At 38.6% G+C, this 23,675-nt stretch overlaps 1 protein-coding gene across 2 annotated transcripts in view; it reads right to left on the reverse strand.

Annotated features, from left to right (window-relative positions):
• Positions 1–5,007: 5,007 nt before the first annotated feature.
• Positions 5,008–23,675, reverse strand: part of NKAIN3 (sodium/potassium transporting ATPase interacting 3) — a 463,496-nt gene continuing 444,828 nt past the window's right edge. The window contains exon 6 of one of the 2 annotated variants that reach the window (XM_067553700.1): positions 5,008–7,138. In XM_067553700.1, the coding sequence (XP_067409801.1) occupies positions 7,125–7,138 (14 nt within the window). In that variant the 3' untranslated portion in view covers positions 5,008–7,124. Of the gene's footprint in view, positions 7,139–12,998; positions 13,154–23,675 lie in introns of those variants that run through there. The other variant, XM_067553697.1, reaches the window with a different exon arrangement.

A 23,675-nucleotide genomic window follows, 5' to 3' on the forward strand; every position in this document is an offset into this window, starting at 1 on the left:
CCATACTCAACAACAATTTTAAAGATTCAGTTTTGTGCATGTATTTCATTAACTGCAGTGAACTATTTTATGCAGCAAGTGCCTACCTGGTGAGATTATAAATGGGATTGAAGCAGATCTTGTTGCATTTTCTTGTGGGTTTTTTTTTTTTCTGTTTCCATGCTCTGGTTTTTATTTTAATACAATGCCATTTGTAGATCTCATTGCTTTAATTAATGTGTCTTTTCCCTTATAGATGTGTATTCTTAGGGCTTGATCCTATTTGCACAGCTTCAGAGCCAAAAGTGGAATAAGCACTGAAGGCCTTAAAACAGCCACCAATTTAATGTACTGTAAATCTGCCCAAATAGTGAGTTAGGTCAGATAGATGCATCTAATGCACTAGTACTTACATATCCCCGAATAAGGTGCGGTTTAACCAGCAGAGGGACAACTTTAGCTGGAGCATCACATTTATATTTTACCATCATCAGTGTATCAGAAAGTCATTTCTCAGAGACCCCAAAATCCAGCATTCAAGGACATCCTGACTGTGGGACACTCACTGGTAGTGGATGCTAGATCTATAAACCAATGAATGGACTACACTTATCTATGCATGTCATTTTTTCACCAGTAACAGGCACATTAGGCCAGATCTTCAGCCCCTTTTAAGTCCTCTTTGCGCTGCTGAAGCATATCATACTACAGGTGCAAGGGGAAATTAAAGCTCCAGTTTAAATTAAAGCATCAGCTGAGAATTCCCCCCAAATAAAATAATCCTGAGCCAGACTCTCCTGGTCCCACTGACATAGAGGGCATTCTAGGGTAGGAAGAGGGCAGGTCCATATACACTCCACAGGACTTAATCTCTTGTCCCTTTTAGATCTAAATTCCTAGGGCTACTTAGTCTGCTCTGACTTATGCTGGGCGCTTTGGCAGAGCTGAGGATCAGGAGGGTGTATAGATGGTATAAAAGCACCTAAGTCTTTAGTATGAGTTACTAATATCATAATGTGGTTGCTTAAATGATTTGTTGGCTGAATTTGCCCCAGCAGCCAGGACTGAATTCTCCACTGCAGTGCATTGGGTCTGGCGACAGATACTGCAGTGCAGGTGATCTCATGTAATCACTCTGTAGCAGTATTCTAAATCTATTCTTTATTTTACTTAGCACTATGAGGCAACTTTTGCACTGATTTATACCCCGTTTGAGCAGATTGGCTTACACTTTCACTTCAAGCAAGTCACATGCTAGGAAATGCTGTCACTCCTCCATCAACATGATACCATATGAATTGATCAGGTACACTATTTTCCTGTAACAACTGGGAATAGGGTTAATGGTAGTGTCTTTGGGCCAAATTAATCTCAGGTGTAACTCAAACAACTTCAGTGGTTTTTGCTTGGGATATATGTGTCTGAAAGCCTTTTGAAAACTTGCCTGTTTACAATTGGAATTAAATAACTAGAGAACTGCGGAAAAACATCTCATGCACTGTGACATTAGTTACACTATTCAATAATTCTTTGTCGCGCTAGCAATACAATGAGAACATTAGTGGCTTTTCAGTAGTGATTGGGCCATGGCTGTTATTTAGTTGTACTAGCTCCTGGTACTGGTGCTGGTCTTGAATGCAACTGATATGCAAAGGCAATTATTCCATGGAGACACTTCACATGCTCTCCTGTCATGCTAAACATGCTAAACTGGACTGATGAGCAGATGCAAGGGAAAGTTGGGGAGTAGGGATTAGATCCAGATGTTTAATTTGTTTAAAAGCAAAGAGAACTGTAAACATAAAAATTACACATAATCGACATGCAAGAAACAGAAACTACAGTGAGAGGTACAATCTTTGTAAACAGTCAACCAGTGAGGTAAAGAGCACAGCTTAGAAAAGGCTGTCAAATAATGATCAGTACAAATATCCATGGAGTTGGAAGGCACACAAAATGCCTTGAGCCAAATGCATCCCTTTTGTAGCCCCTGTGGCTTCACTGGAGTTACATCTGAAATTAATTTGATCCATTATTACTTTTTTTTTTCCAGCTCCTTTGCTTTCTGTTACTTCCCTACCTGTCTCAATATGAAATTTCTGAAGAAAAATGGAGGGGGGCCATCCAGTTTGTCTGCACTGCACTCTGCCTTTGGTGTCATTGCATATACTCAATCTTAATAATAATTACTCTACTGTGCAACGGAATCATTTTACATGGGCTATATTTCTCAGCATCATAATAGTGTTATTGGCACCCTCCTCCAGATGAATGTCACAATACAGATATAGATTATATAGTAATTTAGATATATCAGAGAAGTACAAAGTATTGAAGGAAAACAACTGAAAAAGCAAATATGGTGGAAATATACTTAAATGCCATTTCATCTGGATAGATGTGTTTTCCACAGACAAATGCATTTGAAACATACACCAAACTTTCCCATCTGCAAAATGAGGCTAATACTACTTACATACCTATCACATAAACCTCTTGAGGAGACTAATTAGTTTGTTCAACAATTTGAACATGTGAAGCACTACAGTGATTAATATACCATGGGTGGCTATGTCAGAAGATCAGAATTTTGGAAAAACAAAATGATGATTTCAGGATATATTTCTGAATCTTAGATCTTTCAGAATTTTGATTATTGATAATTGGAGTTTATCTGCAAATAAGTACTAATAATTATTATTAAGATAGATTAAAAAGGTCAGCCAATCGGAGGTAAATTATGTCAAAAAAGACATGCACAAGGAAGACATGAATGGCTGAATGCCATTAACTTCCATTGACTTCCATGAGATTTGAGAATGCTGGGAACCTAACCCCAAAATGATGAATGAGAGCCTGAAGACAAGGTGGGTGAAGTAGTATCTTTTACTGGACCAACTTCTGTTGGTGAAAGAGACAAGCTTTCGAGCTACCCAGAGCTCTTCTTCACCAATAAAAGTTGGTCCAATAAAAGATATTACCACACGCACCTTGCCTTTCTAATATCTTGGGATCATCATGACGAGAACAACACTGCAAATGATCTGGAATAAAGACTTTTAAACAACCAGTTTCTGGCCAAAAGTTTTATATGCTGGGTAAGAGCTAAAGTGGTTTCTCAAAAAAGGTCTAAAGAAACATGCTATGTAAATATTGAGTGCTTTACTGTGTTGGAAGAAAACATTTTCATTGCACGAAACAGCTCCCAGCTTGTAATTTATTATAATTAAACTAAATGAGACTGATTCTAGAAGGAGGCAAGCCAATTAGTTTGGGATGTCAATTTTTGTTTGCCACTGTCAAACACTGTATAGGACCTTGATAGATTGCTGGACTGGTTTTTTTAATCAGATACATCTAAAGTGAAAGGAAATGAGACAGTCTAGCACAGAGAAGCATACACTGCTTGCCATTAAAAAGTCAGAGTTTGCTAATGTTGGTATTTGAGATGGCCAGCTTTCCTCTCTACTTAAGGTAGGAGATAAATGTAGTGATTGGAGGGTATGTCTTCACTACAGTCAAAGCTGTGGCCTTGTCTACACTGCTAGTGGCATGTAGAGTATGTGTAGCTAACCACCACAGTGAAAAGCTGCTCCCTGTGATAGGTAAAGACTCTGGCAGCAGGGAGGAATGGCAGCAATATGTGCTCAACACCCCTATGCATCAGGCCATGTGTGTGGAGCAGGAAAAAGTGGAGTGTTCGAGCATGTAAATAAGTTTTAAGCAAACTTTTCAAAAAAAATCCTAGACTCTGAAATGCACTGACATAGATAAGAGAAAGCTGTCGGCATCTTTTGGCTGTGTCATATTCTTATAGGTTGTTATGTAAGGCTGTATGTGTAACAAACTAAATCATGCTCAACACTATGCACTATAAGAATAAAACATATGGAGGGGCATTTTTTCAAATTATACATAATTTACAAGTATTAACTGTTCTGCAGTTTGATCTTCTGAGATCCAGCTATGGTGTCTCAAAAATGACATTGTTTTCTTATTAGTTTTGTGACAAAATACCCATGTTTGACATTCTCAGAAAAGTAGGACTTCGAGACAGGTCAGACCAACTACCTGGCATCAGGGGACAGCAGGGAACAACAGGGCATAAGGGAACACACAAACTCAAGGAAGCGTGGTATTATCTTTCACACCAAGTATTCCCTTTTTGGGCACCACTTGATTTCTAGCAGTGCATTTTGTCCTGTACTACCTAGTCGAAGAAAATACTGACAAGTGATTTTATTGCATTGTCAGTCCGGCTTGTTATTGGCTTGGCACTTGTTTCATACACAGTTTCAAGATAAAGTGGCCTAGGTGAAATTACTGTAAGATCTTTTTCTTCACAAAAGACAGTGAAGTCTTTGGTTGAGCTGCATCTGAAAGGGGGTAAGCACCGTAAGACCCTCTGCGCTCAACACTCTAAAGAGGATGGATAGCACCTTCATTGTGTTTGCTGACTTTTTGACTAGGTTTTTGTTGGTAAATAGCACAAATATAATTTCCAATGTAAAGAACCAAGGCAAGCCTTAGTTTAGTTGTAATCTGACAACAACAGAAAATGCAAGTGAAGTAAGTTTCACAGAAGACAATTAATTGAGGGGCAGGATGCCTTAGCTCACTGATGATGGACCAGTAGTCATTAGCTTCTGAAGACTCTTTGTGGCTTATATGAAAGAACCTGGTGGCCTCAGTCCAGTTCTTAATGGACAGGTGCAGGTGTGCATATTGCAAATAACATCCTTGCTGACAGTCTCATCAAAGAAATCACAAACTGAGTAAGCACAGAGATGGAAGCACTCTCACAGCCCTACAAGTTTTCCTTCCAAAACTTGAGACAGACTGGCAGGTCTTTGTGAGGACGCTTGCAATGCTGCCACCGATGGAGTACTGGTTCCGTGGAGAGGCAGAGGACTTCACTCCCTTGGGTTTTTGTTATGTGCAATATTTGAAATAGTAATTAAAACGAAAAGAAATGATGAAAAAGTCTTGCTAAAAAGGCAGCCAGTTCCCCACAGAAAATAGCTTTTGTGTATGACTTTTCTTTTTATACTGGTGATAACTGAATAAAAAACAAAATGCCACACAGTTACATACATGTTCTTTTTCTATAAGTATTTACAGATAACTTTACAAAATTTTTATACACATTTTCATATCCACATCTTCTTGTTTACTTTTAAATTAAGAACAAAATTAACCCCCAGAGACTACTAAGGCTGTCATTGGTGCCTATATGGTACATTCATGCTTGGCTTCTTCCTGGGGAGAGGGGGAAAAGAGTAAAAAAATGTGCAAATTACAGACATCTAACAGAGCCCTGATTTTAAGGGTTCTTGGAGACTGACATCCACAGAGAACATCCATTTCACTTCGCTTCAACTCACAGACAACTACAGTTTGTGGGTGCAGGGGAGGAGAGGAAAAAGGAAGAAGAAACCATATATGAATTAGAATATTTAGACAAGCACATTGACAATTAGGACATCTGGAAAAGAAGAATTATCAATTTCTACTGCATACAGTAGCTCAACCAAACGAGGTGCAGACATTGTGAAAGTCTGATACATTATTGAAGATGGTCCAAATCACACTATAGGTGTCTGCCCCCTGACATGTATTCTGGAGTCATATTATCATTTACTAACACTATCTTTGCCAGGCACAGTATGTTTGTGTCACGCTGGCTGGATTGGGGGAGGGGCTGGCATTTATTATGTTATTTAACATCAATACGTCAGAATGATAGTAATTCATGTGAGATATGCCATGTCAGGTACTGTTAGAAAGGCTATAATGTGCTAAGTAAGATGATAATGTTCATGTTCATGTGTTATATGTGTAATGGAAGTTATTGATATGGCTGATATATCTGTATTTCAAATTCTGCTGTCTGGGCCACACCCCAGACAGGATGTCTGCAGAACAATAGCCTGCTTAATGGCCCATTAAGAAATTCACAGGTACAAGGGGCCCAGGGGGTGAAGCCATGGATATACCTGATGAGTCACCAGGACTTACTCATGTGACTCTGGACTCCATTTTGGTTCCTGTAAACTGTCACAAGCAGAGTGGCATAGACCAGGGAACATAAAAGGCAGATGCCCGAGATCCATTTTGTCTTCAGTCACCAGTCTACAGTCTCAGTCTTTCAGTCATCACCTACCTCTGGATCAACTCATCTACTGAAGCTGTGAAACAAAGGACTGAGACCCATCCAGGTACTGGATGTACACCAGAGGGACTGTACAAGCCTGCAAACTCCACAATTCTTCTAGAAACCTGATATATATGGACTTTCAAATCATTTGTATGCATCTGATTGCTTTAATCCTTTAACATTTCTCTTACAGTTTGTTTCTTTCTTTTTATAATAAACCTTAAGTTTTATTTACTAAAGGATTGGCTGGCAGCATGGTATTTTGAGTAAGATCCAAACTTATATTGATCTGGTACTGTGGCTGACCCTTTGGGGTCAGGAGGAACCTTTTTGGTAAAGAGCATAGAGTTAAATAACTGGTCTCTTTACTGGACCTCCCTGATTGGGAGCCAGAGACTGAAATGCAATAAAGGGGGCTGTGCATATTTGTATTTTGGCTTCTTGGTAACTAGTGTGTGGAATCAGAAGCACTGTTTGTGGCTGGTTGGGAAGTCTGACTTCAGTGTCACCCACCAGTGCTGGGAGAATCTGCTCTCCTTTTGCAGCCTGCCCTGACCTTGGCATTTTCAGGTGGCTACCCTAGGCACGGAAGGGTCACATTTGTATCAGTCCAAAAATACTGACTGAGTTTCTTGAAAAACACACATTCATTTCTCATAGTTTTCACAGGTTGATTTGTTTTCGTGCCTTAACACTAAGTATTATAAAAAACAAAATTAAAAAAGAAAAACATTTACAATTTACAAGTGTCCATATAAGTAAATCATTCAAAAAAATCCAAGCTCATCTACAAGTATTCATCTAATGACATTGATGATAATGATACTGAGGCTGCGACTGAAGGATTCAATCACATGTGAGAAGAGCAATCCAGACACTCTGTGAGAAATACAGGATGTGTCTCTTCTGTGACAATGGTTCACAAAGCTGGTCTTTTCTTCTCAAGTCTGTTTCTGCAGCAACAGCAGCAGAGCTGAGTCAGTGTTCATTACTTAGTTCGACCTGTAAACAGATATATGAGTTACTAATCTATCAACAAGATGAAAAAAGACCTTTGGGTGTTCATTTCCTGTGTTGGCGGAGAGAAGATATAAGGTCAAGACTGAGTAGGTTCCTAGGAACAGAGAAAATGCTGACTGCACGGCCGCACACTGAGGATGGGAAGCATTTATGGCAGTTTTGAAGGAGACCTTATCCCATACTCTCATTTGGTTAAAGGCGAGTGTGCCATCATGGTGACAGAAGCTGGGGAAGGTGCTGCAGCTGGTGACGTGTCAGAAGCTGTCAGAATGATGGAGTCCCCTGGGTTTCATTCATATTAAATAATCATATTTTGGTATGTTAGCTCATGACATTCTCAGCTGACCTGGTTATAACAGACACATTTGAACTGGATCCACATACAACTTTGTCAGCTGAGTTTGTGCATCCACACATGCCATCCCTCTGACAATGGTTTTATCACTGTATTCTGGGACCATCAGTGCGGTTATGCATATTGATTCACAGTGCCTGGAGGATGTGCATACAGTAGTGCACTACAGATATAGTGTCAGAGGCAGATCCAATAGTCCTATTGCACAGAGTTGGGAAGGAGGAAGGCCAGCTAACCTAGTTACATGAACATAGTAGAGGGTCTCATCCACACAGCAAAATAGAGAGTTATGATTATGGGGGGTGGGTAAAGCTTTGGATTTTGCTCTTTTAAATATACTGCCTTCCCTAGCCCCTTACTTTCTGTAACCTCACCCAACTAACTTAACCTAGCTCTTAATGCTGCCCTAACACTGTGATTATCAGTCTGATGATCACCTTTGTAATCTGTCTACCTCTGCCTCAAAAGAGAACACACTCATATTTTCCTCTCCCTCCCTTGTCTATTTTTTCCCTTATTTCATCTGTGTCATCTCCTTCTTTATTTCACGTATCCTAATTTAGATTGTAACCACCTCAGGCAGAGAATGTGTCTTTACTTGTATTGTAGAGTGGCAGGCAAAGAGATGGAGCTATGAGAATAAATAACAACAAACGGATAAGCTATGCTCATTTACGTGTGCACAAAGAAATGCTCTCTAGGAGAAGGCATTTAACTTTAGCATCTCTTCAGGGGTGAAAAGGCCAACTATTCTTAGACTTGCTAATCATTAATAATGATGGTAGCCCTAGACAGATACTACAATATGGCCAGTGCATGTACAAGAAAATGAATTATCCACAGCTGACTAAAGATATCTCTTTCATGGTTTTGATAAGGCCATAGAATTTTGCATGTTTGAAATGCTATGCTTTGTTAATCTATGAGAATCCATGGAAATATAACGTGACTCCTAGGCACTGAGCAGGACAAGTCAAAAATAGAGAGGATGTTGTGATTTCCTATTTAGTGGGAGTTGATCAAACTGATTCATAAAATTTAGACACCTACCTATGCCCTGGTATTTTACTACCCACCACAGAAGAAAGAGGGTAATTCTTCAATACTTTCTTAGTCAAATGCCTGCAAAAAAACCATGTTGAGATGGCAGGGGGCTGACGGGAGAGGGAGAGAAAAGTTCACCCAGTCTGGCCCTAATCTATAATAAAGAGTCACATTTTTACTTTTCCCCAGGAGTAACATGATAAAGACAGTAGAAGACATATACATGGATTAAGAGCCTTGATAAAGGTTAACAAATAACTTTCTTGTTCACCTCCAACTTCCAAGTGAAAAGGAATGGAGTGTTTCACAGTTTGGATACTGAAAGCTCCATTCCTCATGATACTCCTGGACCATCTACAGTTGATACAGATACCAATTGTCTTCCTGAAATGAAGCAGGCAGGCTGATGCACTGCAGACAGATAAGCATCTGCAAACAGTGGATAGCACAGTTCCCTGACTATCCAAATTGTATCCTGCAGCTTGGTTTTTAATTCAAATTTACCTTGATCGTTGAAATTCTTCTTTCCTCTTGTTTAAGCAAAGATCCTGTTTGTACCTTGTCATTACATAATACCACAATATCATTGAATAAGTTTATTATTGTTTTATACTCCCCAGGTAGGGTTACCAGCCGTGATCTTGTTAGGTCTCATGAGTCAACCCAAGCAGGGCCTGGACAGAATGGGAAGTCTCCCATTTAGTAGTTGCAATTTATGTCCACAAAATTTGCCCATCCCCAAAGTGAATTCTGGGTGCAAATCTTCATTCATGCCTCTCAACTTGATCTAAGCTTGGAAACAGATAATTTGATGTGAAAATTCTCAAATTTGTGCCTATAATTCAATTGTAGTTGCAAATTTTGAAGAAGTATCAAAAAAGAGATCACCTTTATGAAAAATTTACCCCTTCATCTCCTTTTTCTCAATAATAGTGCAATGGTTAATAAAATATTGGACATCATAATTCTTCCCCTAACCCTTCAGGAAAGTTAATGGTGCGCTCTAAAATCAACATAGATGCAACTCCATAAACTAAAGCAAAGAGCATTTAAATCAGAAATGTAAATGTAGCAGCTATGACCTTCTTCCTACTGGATACTTAGTCCATATTCTTGGTCTCCAATATGTCAATCAGGTATATCTACACTATAGTGAATATACCAACAAAGCTATGTGCCAACATAACTGTGTAGTGTGGATGTAGCCTACAATGACAGAAGGGGTTATTCTATTGGTGTAGGAACACCACCTCCCCAAACAATGGTAGCTATATCAACAGAAGTCTTCTTTTGTTGACATAACTGCATGTATATTTGGGGTTAGGTTGGCATAGCTATGTACTCCTGGAGGAATTCTGCACCACGGCACATACGCAGAATTCATGTCCCCATGCAGATTTTTTTCCCCTGAAGAAAATAGATTCTTCCAGGGAGTTCCTGTAATTAAGCCTTTCACCTAGGGGCTGCTGTGGTGGCAGAAGAGAAGGCAGCTGGCCAGAGCAGCCAGCTACAGAGAGGGAAGGGGCAGTTGCTGCATTCCTCAGAGTGCCCTACCTGTGGGACCAGGTGAGGAGACATGGGATATGGCACGGATCAACAGAACGGGGCACATGGGGATGCTGAGGGGCGGGTCACACAGATGGGTTCTGAATGGATGGGGGACAGACTGGGGCAGGGGCACAGGAGTTAATAGGGTGACATCATTGAGCCAGAGGCTGAATTGGAGGGGGTGTATGGACACCTGGGGATGGGGGAAGAGGATGCAGGAACACATGGGGATGGGGGCATGGCTGAGTGGGGGGTGCAGGGACACATCAGAATGGGGAAAGAGGTGACTGATTAGGGTGCAGGAACACATGGGGATGGGGAAGGGAGGTGCAGGGACACACAGGGACAGTGGGCAGATGTGCCTGACTGAATGGGAGAAGCTAGGGGTCAGCCAGGGTCTGCATGGGGGAGGCCTCCCCGCAAGTCCCCTCCCCTGTTCCATACTTCTCCCACTCATACCCAACAATCCTTCAGGATCACTCCGATGCTCCTTCCCAGCAAATACTTCCCCCTCCCTCAACTCTTCCATTAATCCTGACTCCTCCAAGTCTTTGCACTGCTTCTGAAGGGATGCAGGAAATACATTTCTGTATTGTAGTTTAAACAAATTATTACTTAAAGTTCTGTATTAATATGCCTAGTAATTAATCCATTTGTCAAAAAACAAATCTTTTTTGTTGTCTGTATTGTTATAGACATTCTTGCTGACGGGTATTTTGAAATAAATTACCAAAATAATTGAAACTGGTGTGATTATATTGTGTTGTTTTGACAAATGAAATTTGCAGAATTTTAAAATATTGTGCATGGAATTTTAATTTTTTTGGTGCATAATTCCCTCACTAGTGGGTTGTGTCGGTCAAGGGTGAGTTCTTCTCACCTCAGAGTGACATAGCTATGCTGACTTAACTGTTAAGTGTAAAACAAGCCTCAGTGTACTTAATAAACCCATGCCACGCCTTTCCTCCCACATCACAGTGCAACAAAAGCATTACTTTAGGGCTCATCTACACTTGAAAGTTAGTTCAAGGTAGAGCGTGAAGCACGAAAGCTATTCCTGACTAACTTCAAGCATGGACAATCTTATTCAGGAGTAAGAACATCTTTTTTCCATTTAGCTTAATCCAAAATGGATTAGCTATTCTGGAACTAGGCACTCTTATTCCAGAAAAGAGAGTCCACACTTCGAGCTAGTCAAGAATCCTGAATAGTTATTCCAGAATGACTTGCTGTGTAGACAAGCCCTTAGTGGAATACTTTTGTAAATGCAGATGCTAGCTCAGAAATGTAATCAATATGATCATAAACTGATTAGTATTTTGTCTTATTAAGTGTCTTAATTTGATGCTTTTTCTCTACCACGCTAACTATTACATTGCAATTGTTTCTTATTGTTTCTGGGCTTTCATAATTGTACAATATTTAGTCTTTCTGAAATGGTGAACAAATTGAAACATTCTTCCTTATGTACATTTCTACAACCAAATGCTGATGCACATAAGTGAAAATTTGTATATGACAACATTCTAAAAGTAATAAAAACCCAATTCAGATTTCAGGTAGCAAATGCCCTAACACTGTGTAAGTAAAAGTTCTCTTTAAATTAACACTCTCCCTGTAGTCTCTTCCCCTTCCCCCAACACAAACAACAGGGAAAAAAAAAACCCTTAAATAGAGAGAGAGAGATACTTAGATATCTGGTTACCTTTTATTCAGTACTCAGACAAAGTACATTCACCTGCAAAAAAAACAGCACACCTGTCCATTTTTTTGAATATTAACATTTGATAGATATATCTGGTCTGTTACATAGGTATATACAGAGATTTCACTCAATTTAATAAGATCACTGGAAATGACATAAGTATCGTAATGATGCTCATTCTATAATGTGGTGAAACCATTAAATAGAAAGATCTGATGACTATATTCCTTTATAATGCCTCTTTAAATGAATACTAACAGTTATAATGATTGTTTTGTTTCAGATATTTACATGGCAAGGATTTATAAACTTGTAAAACTTCCTAAATAAACAGTTTAAAAAAATGTAACCTTTATTTCTCTTACCTGCTGGCTAAAATATAGTAAATTGTGTCCCATCAAGTTTAGTTAGTGTGCTGCATTTTGGCTTCATCTTACATATAAGATACATGGAAAATTCTGATGTGAATTTCATGACACACAGGATCAGGACAACAATTTATAAACACCTGACAAGAATTTCCAAATGATCTATTTTACCAATGTACTTTGAAGTGTCCCTCTTCTGAATGTCTCTGAGCTTCTGCCAAACTGATGCATTGCTAATATCTGTTTGTGCTCAAATTTACCCCAAATACAAAAACAAAACAGGAAGGAACATTTTGGAAATGTGTTTTGTGTACTAGAGAATATTTTGTTTGAATAAACTATGGAAACAATGGCATTTTAATTGGGGAAGCAAATCACTTGTGGTGAAAAGATAATTGAGTTCTAGTGATGCTTCACAGATTAATCTTGGTGAACTTGCATTGGCTCAGCAAGTCATTTTCTCCAGATCAGACTATGTGAGATATTTGGTAGCTAGCCAAATCTGGACAAAAATAAGAGTTTCTGCTTCTCCCTTAAGGGGTTCATTTCATTAAGGCCTATGCACCAGGGAGGTAACAACAATATAACAACACTATTCCTGCTTCACTGTGGCAGAGAAGACTTTCTTCCCTTCAGTGTTTCTGAAACCACTTGTGCCAACCCCAACGCTGCATAGTGTAAAAAAAATTAGTCATAATAAAATGAGAAATATCCACTCATCATTGCTTTGGTGGATATGAGCCATAAAGTGCAGAGTTTTTTAGCATTTTAGCATGTTTAGTAGTAAATTATAACGAAATCATTAGTAATCTCATGTCAAAACTATTTAAGCAGCAGAGTAGATTTCAGTCCAGTTAGAAGGATTAATATTGTCCATATGACTGAAACCTTACTTACAGGATTTACAGGCTTTAACTCAATATGTTCTTGGGGGGGTTGTCGATAGCAGTATGTGTCAAGTCCGCCTATGAAATCAACTGAAAATACAACATTCCAGAAGTGAATAAATGGAAATGAAAACACACAACAGAATTAAAAATGGAAAAACGATGTGAATAATAAATAATAATAGTAATAAAGAACATGTACACATGCAAGAAATGTACAAGTAAATGAAAAATATTATGCAACTCGTTTGCAGAGGGGCCTCCTTTTGTGCCTATTTAACTCTGGGCAGGGAGACATTAGTCTATCAACTGACCAAAAGGTTGTGTACTCTAGTGTCTGCACGCTTCCAAAAGCGGATGCTAGTGTTTGCGGTGTGCACATGGAGTCACATCATGTAATGTGGCCTTTTGTTGCCAGGGAATCTTATCATGCAGTTCTTGCTCAGATCAAAACCCTATGGAAGACCATGGGGGTTTAGTCTGGGGGAAAAGTGAAGGTTTTGGACCGCATGAGCCAAATTCTGCTTGCAGCTAAACATATGCAAATCAATGGAAGTTACATATGTGAAACAAACAGCAGAGTTTGTCCCTTTATTTGTTGCACTGAAGCGATGAGTGAAGATCAAAAGGCAGCAAAGGCTTACATGAACAAACCCTTTTGGGCAGGTGATCTTGTGAGAAAGCATCTATCCTTTTCTCTACAGATTTCTATGGATCTTTCAAGATGTCAGAAATAATGCAAGAATATCTGCTTTTGACAGGCCACTAATTCCACTTCCTGTGGTCATCAATGCGTTTTCATTCAAATAATTATGTTGACAGTCAATGGGACTTAGGCTCCTAAGTGCCTACATTCCTTTTGAAAATGAGATGTAGGCTTCTATATCAGTTCGTGGGTTGCAACGCTGAGAGCACATCACCTAAAGTCCTTTAAAATCTGGGCTTTGTTAGCTTATCTGGGAACTAAACCACTAAATTAACTAAATCTGGGACTGAGTTGCAGTCTAGTGCCTTAGCCACAAGACCATTGTCTCACAGCTAATTGAGCATCACCTCATATTGAGAAAAGCTAACATGGTCAGTGTGCCAGCCACAGCATGTATGCCACTCTTCCACTGTCCTGTATGTTTCATTTTTCAATCTTCATTCAGACTCTTCTAACAAACTACAATACAAACATCCAGAGTGCAAGACAGCAGCAATGGGATGCATCTTTTAAAAGATTTTATTTGTAGACATTTTCAACTATTTCTCGTGTCGGATTCAAACATAGTACACAACTACCAATTCACTTCTTGGAAGAGATTATGTTCCCAGTAACTGAATCTCCTTGTGGTCTGCCAGTCTGGCATTCTCAAACCCCTGAGAAGGATTATTACCTACTGAGGCCATGTGATAGGCAAGGTGCCATATCTTGCTAAACAAACTGTAGTTCATATTCAAACAGTAGTTTCCTAGGAAGGAAACTTGAGCTTAGGAAATACATTTCTTTTGAATAATTCACCACTTCAGAATCAACCACAATTCCTCGCTCACTAATCACAAACAATTTGCTTCCATAAGCAAAAGGAGAACTTAAAGCAACTAGGTCTTTCCCCGATTTATTTTTGTGTAGGAAACGAGGCTAATGAATATTACTAATTGTCAGCACTGACGCATCTTTGCATGACATAAGAAATAATTTATCACACATCATGCAAATTTGGAGATATCAGATACTAACTAGGAGTTGATATGAGATGAATATCTAGCTGAATGTTTCTCTTTGCTATTCATAGCCATACATACATGATCTTATGAAAGCCTCATATAAATATGAATGGAGTTGACTTTGAATCCATATTTAAGATAGCTTTCAAGACAAGAAACAGGTTTACCACATGAGACAACAAAGGAAAATGTCATTTTCCCATATAAGCTGTTTTTTATTTAGATCTGGCAGATAATTTTTCAAATTAGAATTCCTCTGTATGTAGTTCTATCCATCGATTCATTTTCAGTTATTTTAATTACAAATTATTTTTTCATATAATTAATTTTTTTGGAATTAGATCTCATTTTACTTGCTTTTTTCACTTATGTCTCAGCTGAGTCCCAGGATGGAAACAGCAAAGGAAAGGTAACCATTAAGTATGGAGATATCTGAGCTTTTATTCTCAGCCTGAGAAAAGAAATATTTCTGTGTACTATCCAGCTACACCAGACAACTCAGATTTGACTATAGGATTCAAATGTCTATCAAATAAAACTCATTCCTTCTGCTTCAGTGAGCTTTTAAGATCCACGTTTCCCTTTGTTAAAATGGAGACAGAGTAAAAAGCATTAACATTCATGTAGATACCCCAGAAAAAAAAGTAGGCTAAGGATGGCACTGATTATTTATCGCTTGTCTGGTTAATGAATTATAGGTGATACCTGCTATGGATCCATAAGACTACTATAATAAGCTTTAATCCACAGAGCCACATGCATCGTGAATAAAGTTCTATGGAAATAACATTTGATTTTGTATGCAGTTGTACACCCTATGCATTAAAATAATAAATACAAATAAAACAACAGTTGGGCAGTGGTGATATTCAGTCACTAGAAAAAAACACTGCTTGGAGTCCAGTCATTAACTACGCTCTTGCAGAGACACACTTAAAAAACTAGGGAGAGAATTTTTCAGCACCCTGCAGATAATTGCTGCTTACGGGGAAACCAGTTATTTTATCTGCAGCTGTCTGCAAAACATGATCCATGTTTCCAGTGAATTGCTCTCTCCTTGTGTCGCCTCAGTTTTGTGGTTGTGCCGGATGCTTAATGACCAGCATGAAACGTTCTTTCAGAGTTCACTACGTGCTGAGCTTGGAAGGTGCAAAACTGCCTTGACTGCTACTATGGGCAGTCTATTAAAATGATGTTCATTTGCTAGTGGGCTGTACTAGGGGGGAATAGCTGTCAGTCTCCCTCAGGGAGAAGAGTGTAAAACCCTGCTGGCCCAAGAAGGTGCTGCTGCTGCTGCCATCAATAATTTTAAGATTTATTCTTTGCTGGACAGCTGACATCTGTATATGTTTCATTGCTATTAATCCAATGCTTTCTCGCATGTGCTGATGCTAACATTTCTTTTCAGATTTGGGAGAAAAGCAAAGGAGGATAACAGGGGTATGAAAAGATATCTCCCCCAAAATGCAGTTTCTTTGGCCATAGCCCACAACAGTGACCTGCTGTTTTTAGGGATCTGTGCAGGATAGCGCAGGGGACTGTACTAGAAGACCTCTCAAGGGTCCCTTCCAGTCCTACCATTTTATGATTCTCTATAGCTGCCACAGCTTGTCAGGCCATTGCTATATTACCAATATTTCCTTTCAAAGTTACCAAGTTTTAGGTGTGGCTGAACGTGGAGGTGTAAGTAGAACATTCGTATGCAGAACACATACTGCGCTCTTGCAGGATCTCCGCATTACCGCCTTGTTGAGTAGTTCAGCCTGAAATGACTTTGGAGAAGGTAAAATCAAGATGACCCTTTCTATTTGTGTAAGCCCTAGAGATTAATGGCTTAAAGTAAGGTTACTTGCTGCTTCCCCCTTTAGAGAAGCTAATGGCAGGTATCATTTACATAAAGTATAATTTTGCTTATCCATAATTCCATGTAGTGTGTTTTGTTGCGTTATTTGGAATTTGTTTGAGTTCTGATTTTATGAATAAGTGTGGTAAAGCAATGGTGTTCATTCATGAAGGGGCATATGAATTGTTCAAGACATACTTAGTTGAAATATGGTCACCTTGAGTGGACAAGAAGTGGACTTTAGCAAGGAGAAGAACCCAAACTCAATAAGGGACCTCAAGGGGCTGTGTTAGGAAGAGGAAGCCAGCACAGTTGCATGAATATAAAGTTGGTGTGACAGACTCAATATATAAAGTCCAAATTTACCTCCATCCTGGGATCTGGATTATTTGTAATTCAGACACCAACTAAATATAACTCTCAGTCTATGCTTTCTTTGCAAGCAGGAATTCCCTTGAGCAATTCCTCCCCCCCTGGTTCCCCCTGCCTACAAGAGACACTCCACCCTTATATCCTGGGTTGAGGTTACCAGATCCTGGGCCAACGATAATTATTTTGCATCTTTATGCAGGGCTCTAGCACCTGAATCTAGGGTGCCTCCACACAAAAACCCTGTATTTCTCCTCAGAATCCTAGAAACTGCCTCCCTGTTACAAGGGGAAACAGTTCAGTAGGGAGGTATAAAAAGGAAGACCAGAGGCAACATCAGTAGGAATATATGATTATGTGATTGTTTCTGTCTTCAAAAAGTACCAGCTGAGACAAAAGGGTCAAGGAAAGAAAAGGGGATAGAAAATTAATAGAAAACTACTTTTAAAAAAGGTTTTAATTATCTGGAATTGGAGGGAGAGATTTCAAGGTTTAAAGGCTTTCCAGCATGTATTTCCTTGCTCTGAACTCCCTCTGTAGCCTTGGGCAAGACAGAGACCCCCCCATTTTTTAAAATTTGCTCACTAATTTTAGGTGTTCACATTTTGAAACTTGAGTACTATTAGGATGACTACACCTAAGAAATGTTCTCTCATGAGTACACTTGAAGGACACTAAGATTGGAGTCATTTTAACTATGATCTTCATTACTGAAAGGCCTTTCCACTTCATCAACGTTTTGACAACCAACACATTAACATCAGATATTCAGAGCTTTATATTCTCTGCCAGGGACAGGGTACAAAAAGAAGATATAAGGAACATCAAAGAAGTTACCAAGTTAGTGAGGCACAAATGTTCCTGCACTGGACCACTTTGGCTGTCCTTAATCTCATAAAGCTGTGCTTTGCAAAATGTTCTCTAGCCATAATCTTAAAAAGCTACTTAACACTTCACTCCATTATTGAAATTAAACAACACGCTGTGTAATTTCACAAAGTATTTTTATAAGTCTTTTCTTAAATTAAGCTTTTATGTTGATTGCTTTCTAGTCTTTAAAGATCTCTCTTCAACTGAGATGACACATAAAATTCTCTTGAAAGAGTATCACTCTTTCTATAGTATCTCTCTCTTGATGTGTCCGTTATGTACAAAGACTGTAACCACGGCACCTGTACATTTTAAGAGCCTCTTATCTTTAATTTGAGTTCAGGAAGGTATGGTCTTTTCAGGGGACTGTGTCTGTTGTCCTTCTTCTCCTCTAACTTTACATGCATGTGAAACTTTCCCTAGATTTAAATAAATAGCTATTTTTTATTATTTGTAATGACAAATGCAAAGTAATTGTTTAATTACTTTTATTTACCAATCCTATCAGACCATACTCTGCCATCTATGAATTCTACTCTGATAGCTTGGGTTTACAAGGGTTGTTTTGTTCTCCCAAGTTTCCATTTTGATTTTCATTACCACAGTTCTCTCTCCCTATAGCTAGAATTTTGATTCATATTCATTTTACCAGGGCAACTCAACACAGGCATTAAAGTCAGCTGCTTTTCTGCATATTTGGCTATAACTTATGCCACATAGCAGCACTGCTTTGCACAAGTGCTTTCCTAACAAAATATTACAAGTTATATATTTTTATTGATTATATGTGGAATTCCCTTTTTTAAAGTATTTTCAGAAAAATATTTTAAAAATTAGTTTCTGAAGACTGAAATAAACTAATGAGTGCATTGATTGTCATTTTTTTATATAAAAAACTGACAATTCTATTTAAAGCAGTTCCTAATAATGAAAGTTGTGTGCAATGTTTACCTTTGAAAATAATGGTGTTAGTGGCGAGACAGGATTAGTTGAAAATAGGACATCAGGCAGGCTAATTGTACAATGGTGCCTGTGACTGAAGTGTGAGTTATATCTGCCAGTTATTTTAAATTCTACTAGCTAATTTTAACTGGTAAGATACTTGGAAAGAATACTTGATGGAACTTGTTTTGTCCAGCTATTGAATTTGTCTTTTCTGCTTCTTTCCTGATCTAATCGCTTTGCTTATAATGCTCTGGGATTTCTGCATTTTTTCATAATGAAATTGCTACAGTGCACATGTACAAGCGAAACTGAGAAAAAAAATCCATTCATGGATGGGGGTACAAAAATATAGACCCCCCCCCACTCATCCACCAACCACATTCAAGTGGTTCTGAGAACAAAATGATGCCCTGGAGCTCTAACAACACAGATGTAGCACTGGTCTGTGAAAAGGGCAGTTCCACTAGTTCAAACAGTAAAGGAGACTGTTATATATAAAGGTTGTTGCATTACAGCTTCAGTCACACCTCAGAACACATGATCTTAATAATATATTCCAGGCTGGCTTCAGAGGAGATAAAGCTTAGAGTCTGCTTTTTGATGATGCACTTTGATCTTTTGCTGCAGGCTCATTCAGGGATATGTGTTCTGTATTAGTGCACCTTTATCTCTCTGCTGGTTTTGAGGCCATAAAGCATGGTGCCCTTTTAAAATGTTTAGTACAGATGGTAAGATTGACTGGAACTGATCTATCCCACTCACAGGTCACTGCCAATTTATAAGTTAGATAGTTTGTTCCTCTAAACTTGTTTTTGTGAGGGATCCAGGGGGCAGTTTCTCACCTTTGATTTTAGTACCTGTATCATCTTCCTGCTTCAGTTATTTATCAGTAAGATCTGAATTTGCATTGTTGTAATAATTATACTTCTCTACCTTCCTTGTTACTATATAGCCAAGGTTGTCTCAAGTGCTATTATCTTGTCCTCACAGTCTGATTTGCAATGTCAGGTAATTTTCTGTAGTTCATTCTTCTGTTATAATCAAGTCCCAAGAAATGTTAAGTAACAGTACAGCTGAATTTCCTAGAGCAATATATTTTCAAGATTCAATACATTAATGATGAAGTAATATTGCTATACAGAATATTTTGGATGTCTAGAACAGTGGACATAGTTCAGATTTTTAAGTTCACCTGCAGAAGAAAACCCAGATCACAAATAGAAAAGTCATTCAGTAGAAGAACGTTCTTTTACTGGAACCTTTTAACAGCAACTGCTTATAAACAAGCATTTAATATAACAGGAGTATCTTTCAGGGTAGGGAATGTGCTAACATATATCTAAGAAATTTGCTAAAACCTCACTTATTTTAAATACAATGTACTTGTCTTCTCCTTTCTCTTGTCCTATCATTGTAGCCATTCTAACAATACTTTGTGATGTCACTGTTTTCTGTAAATACTTCTTTTCTTTTAATTTTATTGTTTTACTTTAAAAAAATCTAGGTCTTCCTTTTCCAAAGCAACTTGCCAGTTTTCTCGGAGAAATGTATTGGTTCATTTTCTCATTTATGGCATTTAGCACTCAGATTTTCAAAGCTGCCTACAAGATTCAGATGTCCAATACCAATTAAAGATTGGTATTCTCTGCAGAGAAGCTGGCTGAGAGGGAGCTTGATATAGCTCGGTGGCATTAGGACCTACAACTGTGATCTTGATCCTCAGTCTTTCCATGAAACAAAGGACTCTTAGACTTTAAGGTCAGAAGGGACCATCATAATCATCTAGTCTGACCTGCTGCACATTGCAGGCCACCTCACCCACCCATTCCTGTAATACACCTCTAACCTCTGGCTGAGTTACTGAAGTGCTCAAATCATGGTTTAAAGATTTCAGTTACAGAGAATTCACTATTTACACTAGTTTAAACCTACAAGTGACCCCTGCCCCATGCTACAGAGGAAGACCAAAAAACTCCCAGGGTCTCTGCCAATCTGACAGAGGGAAAATTCCTTCCCAACCACACATATAGTGATCAGTTAGATGCTGGCATGTGGGCAAGACCCACCAGCCAGACACCTGGGAAAAAATTCTCTGTATTAACTCAGAGCCCTCGTCATTTAGTGTCCCATTTCTGGCTGTTGGCGATATCTGCTACTACCAGTTGCCGATGGGCCGCATGCCATTGTAGGCATTCCCATCACACCATCCCCTCCATAAATTTAACAAGCCCAGTCTGGAAGCCAGTTAGGTTTTTTGCCCCCACTGCTCCCCTTGGAGGCTGTTGCAGAACTTCACTCCTTGGTTGCTTAGAAACTTTCACCTAATTTTGAGCCTAAACTCATTGATGGCCAGTTTATATCCATTTGTTCTCGAGTCCAGATTGGTGTTTAACTTAAATAACTCCTCTCCTTTCCTGGTATTTAACCTTCTGATGTATTTATAGACAGCAGTCATATCTCCCCTCAGTCTTCATTTGGTTAGACTAAACAAACCAAGCTCTTTGAGTCTCCTCTCATAAGGAAAGTTTTCATTTCCTTGGGTCATCCTGGTAGCCCTTCTCTGCATCTGTTCCAGTTTGAATTAATTTTTCTTAAACATGGGAGACCAGAACTGTACACAGCATTCCAGATGAGGTCTCATCAGTGCCTTATACTAACACTCCCCTGTCTCGTCTGGAAACACCTCACCTGAGCACTGCATTAGTCTTTTTCACGGCCGCACCACATTGATGGCTGAGAATCATCCTATGATCAACCAATACACCCAGGTCTTTCTGCTCCTCTGTCACTTCAAACTGATAAGTCCCCATCTTATAGCAAAAATTCTTTTTGTTAGTCCCAAAATGCATAACTTTGCACTTTGCACTATTAAATTTCATCCCATTTCTATTACTCCAGTTTACAAAGTCAGCCATATCTTCTTGTATGCTATTCTGGTTCTCCTCTGTATTGGCAATACCTCCCTATTTTGTGTCATCTGCAAATTTTATTAGCACACTCACACTTTTTGTGCCAAGTCAGTAATAAAAATGTTAAATAAGATTGGTCCTGAGACCGATCCCTGAGGAACTCCACTAGTAACCTCCCTCCAGCCTGACAGTTCACCTTTCAGTATGACCCATTGTAATCTTCCCTTTAACCAGTTCCTTATTCACCTTTCAGTTCTCATATTAACCCTCATCTTCTCCAATTTAACTAATAATTTCTCATGTGGAATTGTATCCAATACCTTACTGAAATCCAGGTATATTAGATCAACTGCATTTCCTTTATCTAAAAAATCAGTTGTCTTCTCAAAGAAGGTGATCAGGTTGGTCTGCCACAATCTACCTTTTGTAAAACCATGTTGTATTTTATCCCCATTATCATTCACCTCTATGTCCTTAACTACTTTCTTTCAAAATTTGTTCATGGATATGTTTTTTCTGTACTTAATCCAAAGCACAGGCCTGTGTGGCTGCAAAGGAATTGTGAATTATCTGGTGATCTTTAGGAAAATGTAATGACTAAGTTCTCATCCCAGGTGACCTGTATGGATTGATTTATACTTACAAGGTTATTTTAGGAAGGAAAAAGACTACAAACTTCCTTTTTATTAAAACTAAGATTGTCCTCTACATTTCTTGGTCCCGTAAACAGGGCAGAGAGCCTACAGCTGCATGCTTTGAGGACTCAGAATACTAAATTGCTAATTCATGCATGAGTTTTTTAAATGAGTCAAACATGCAGAGATATTCATAAAAGGAAGCAGTGGGAGTATTCCTCTAAACTGAAACCATTCAAATTACTGAATCCCAAGATCCTTTGCTAGTATGTAATCAGGATAATTTAGGTGTAAGACCTGATTAATTAACTCTATAATCTATTCAGCTCTCCACACTGCCTCACAACATGTAATTACCTTTCAATCCAGACTCACATATCCCATATTAAAAGCAGTACTGAAAGCTATTATTAAATTAGAATTCTTACGTCTGATGCCAATATGAGATAGCAAAAACTGTCACTTGAAGAACAGCAACACTGAAATAGATGTGCTTTAAACTGAAGACTGGAAATTGGAAGACAAAGAAAAATTAAGCAGATGGAATTTGCACTGATGGGTGGGATTTTGATAAATTTCTGTACAAGTTCCACAAAGAGAAGCAGACTCAAGGTAGCTGCCAATTAGAAGTGAAAAAGTACAAAGATCAGGACTGGATGTGGAAATACAGATTTTAAAAAGAGACTCAACTTTATTGGAAAGGCGGAGCGGAAGCTAAGGATGTGAACAGGCACCATTTGGGCCTAGATGTGAAAGCGAAGATCTCAGGAGATGGAAGTAAGGGCTGGAGTAAGATTGATTTAGCAATAGATACAATTTAAACAGAAAAGCTAAGGTGCTGGGAGCTGTGGTTTAGGATAACAACCATTTAAGAGTAGATTTAATTTAAACAGAAAGGCCAAGGAGGTAGAAGGTGGAGACTAGAACAAGATCAATATTGAATTAGCTAAGTGGAAACTGAAATGAAATCAGTATATTACCAAAAAAAAAAAAAAGGCTTGCTGAGTAGATCATTGGGGGGAGGGGAAGGAATGAGTGGAGGTAGGAAATGTAGAGGCATATTTAATAAACTACACATGAACACTAAACATAGGCATTGCTTAACTTTAATAGGAATATTATTTATTATATTAGTGTCCCCTGGACACTTAAAGGAAGGCATAATCCCTGGCCCAAGGCGCTTACATTCATATTTGAAGGGAGGAATATATATATTGGTAGCAAAAGCAATGACTATGAATTAAATTTGTATAAATTGCATACTATGAGGTAGCAATTAACTGAAAAGATTCACAATTTTATTTTTAAGGCTGTAAACTAATTTAATTCTA

The sequence above is a fragment of the Emydura macquarii genome, unplaced genomic scaffold (assembly GCF_026122565.2).
Source record: "Emydura macquarii macquarii isolate MOO-44397 ecotype Brisbane River unplaced genomic scaffold, CSIRO-AGI_Emac_v2 contig_1477, whole genome shotgun sequence".
In the NCBI taxonomy this organism is placed as follows: Eukaryota; Metazoa; Chordata; order Testudines; family Chelidae; genus Emydura; species Emydura macquarii.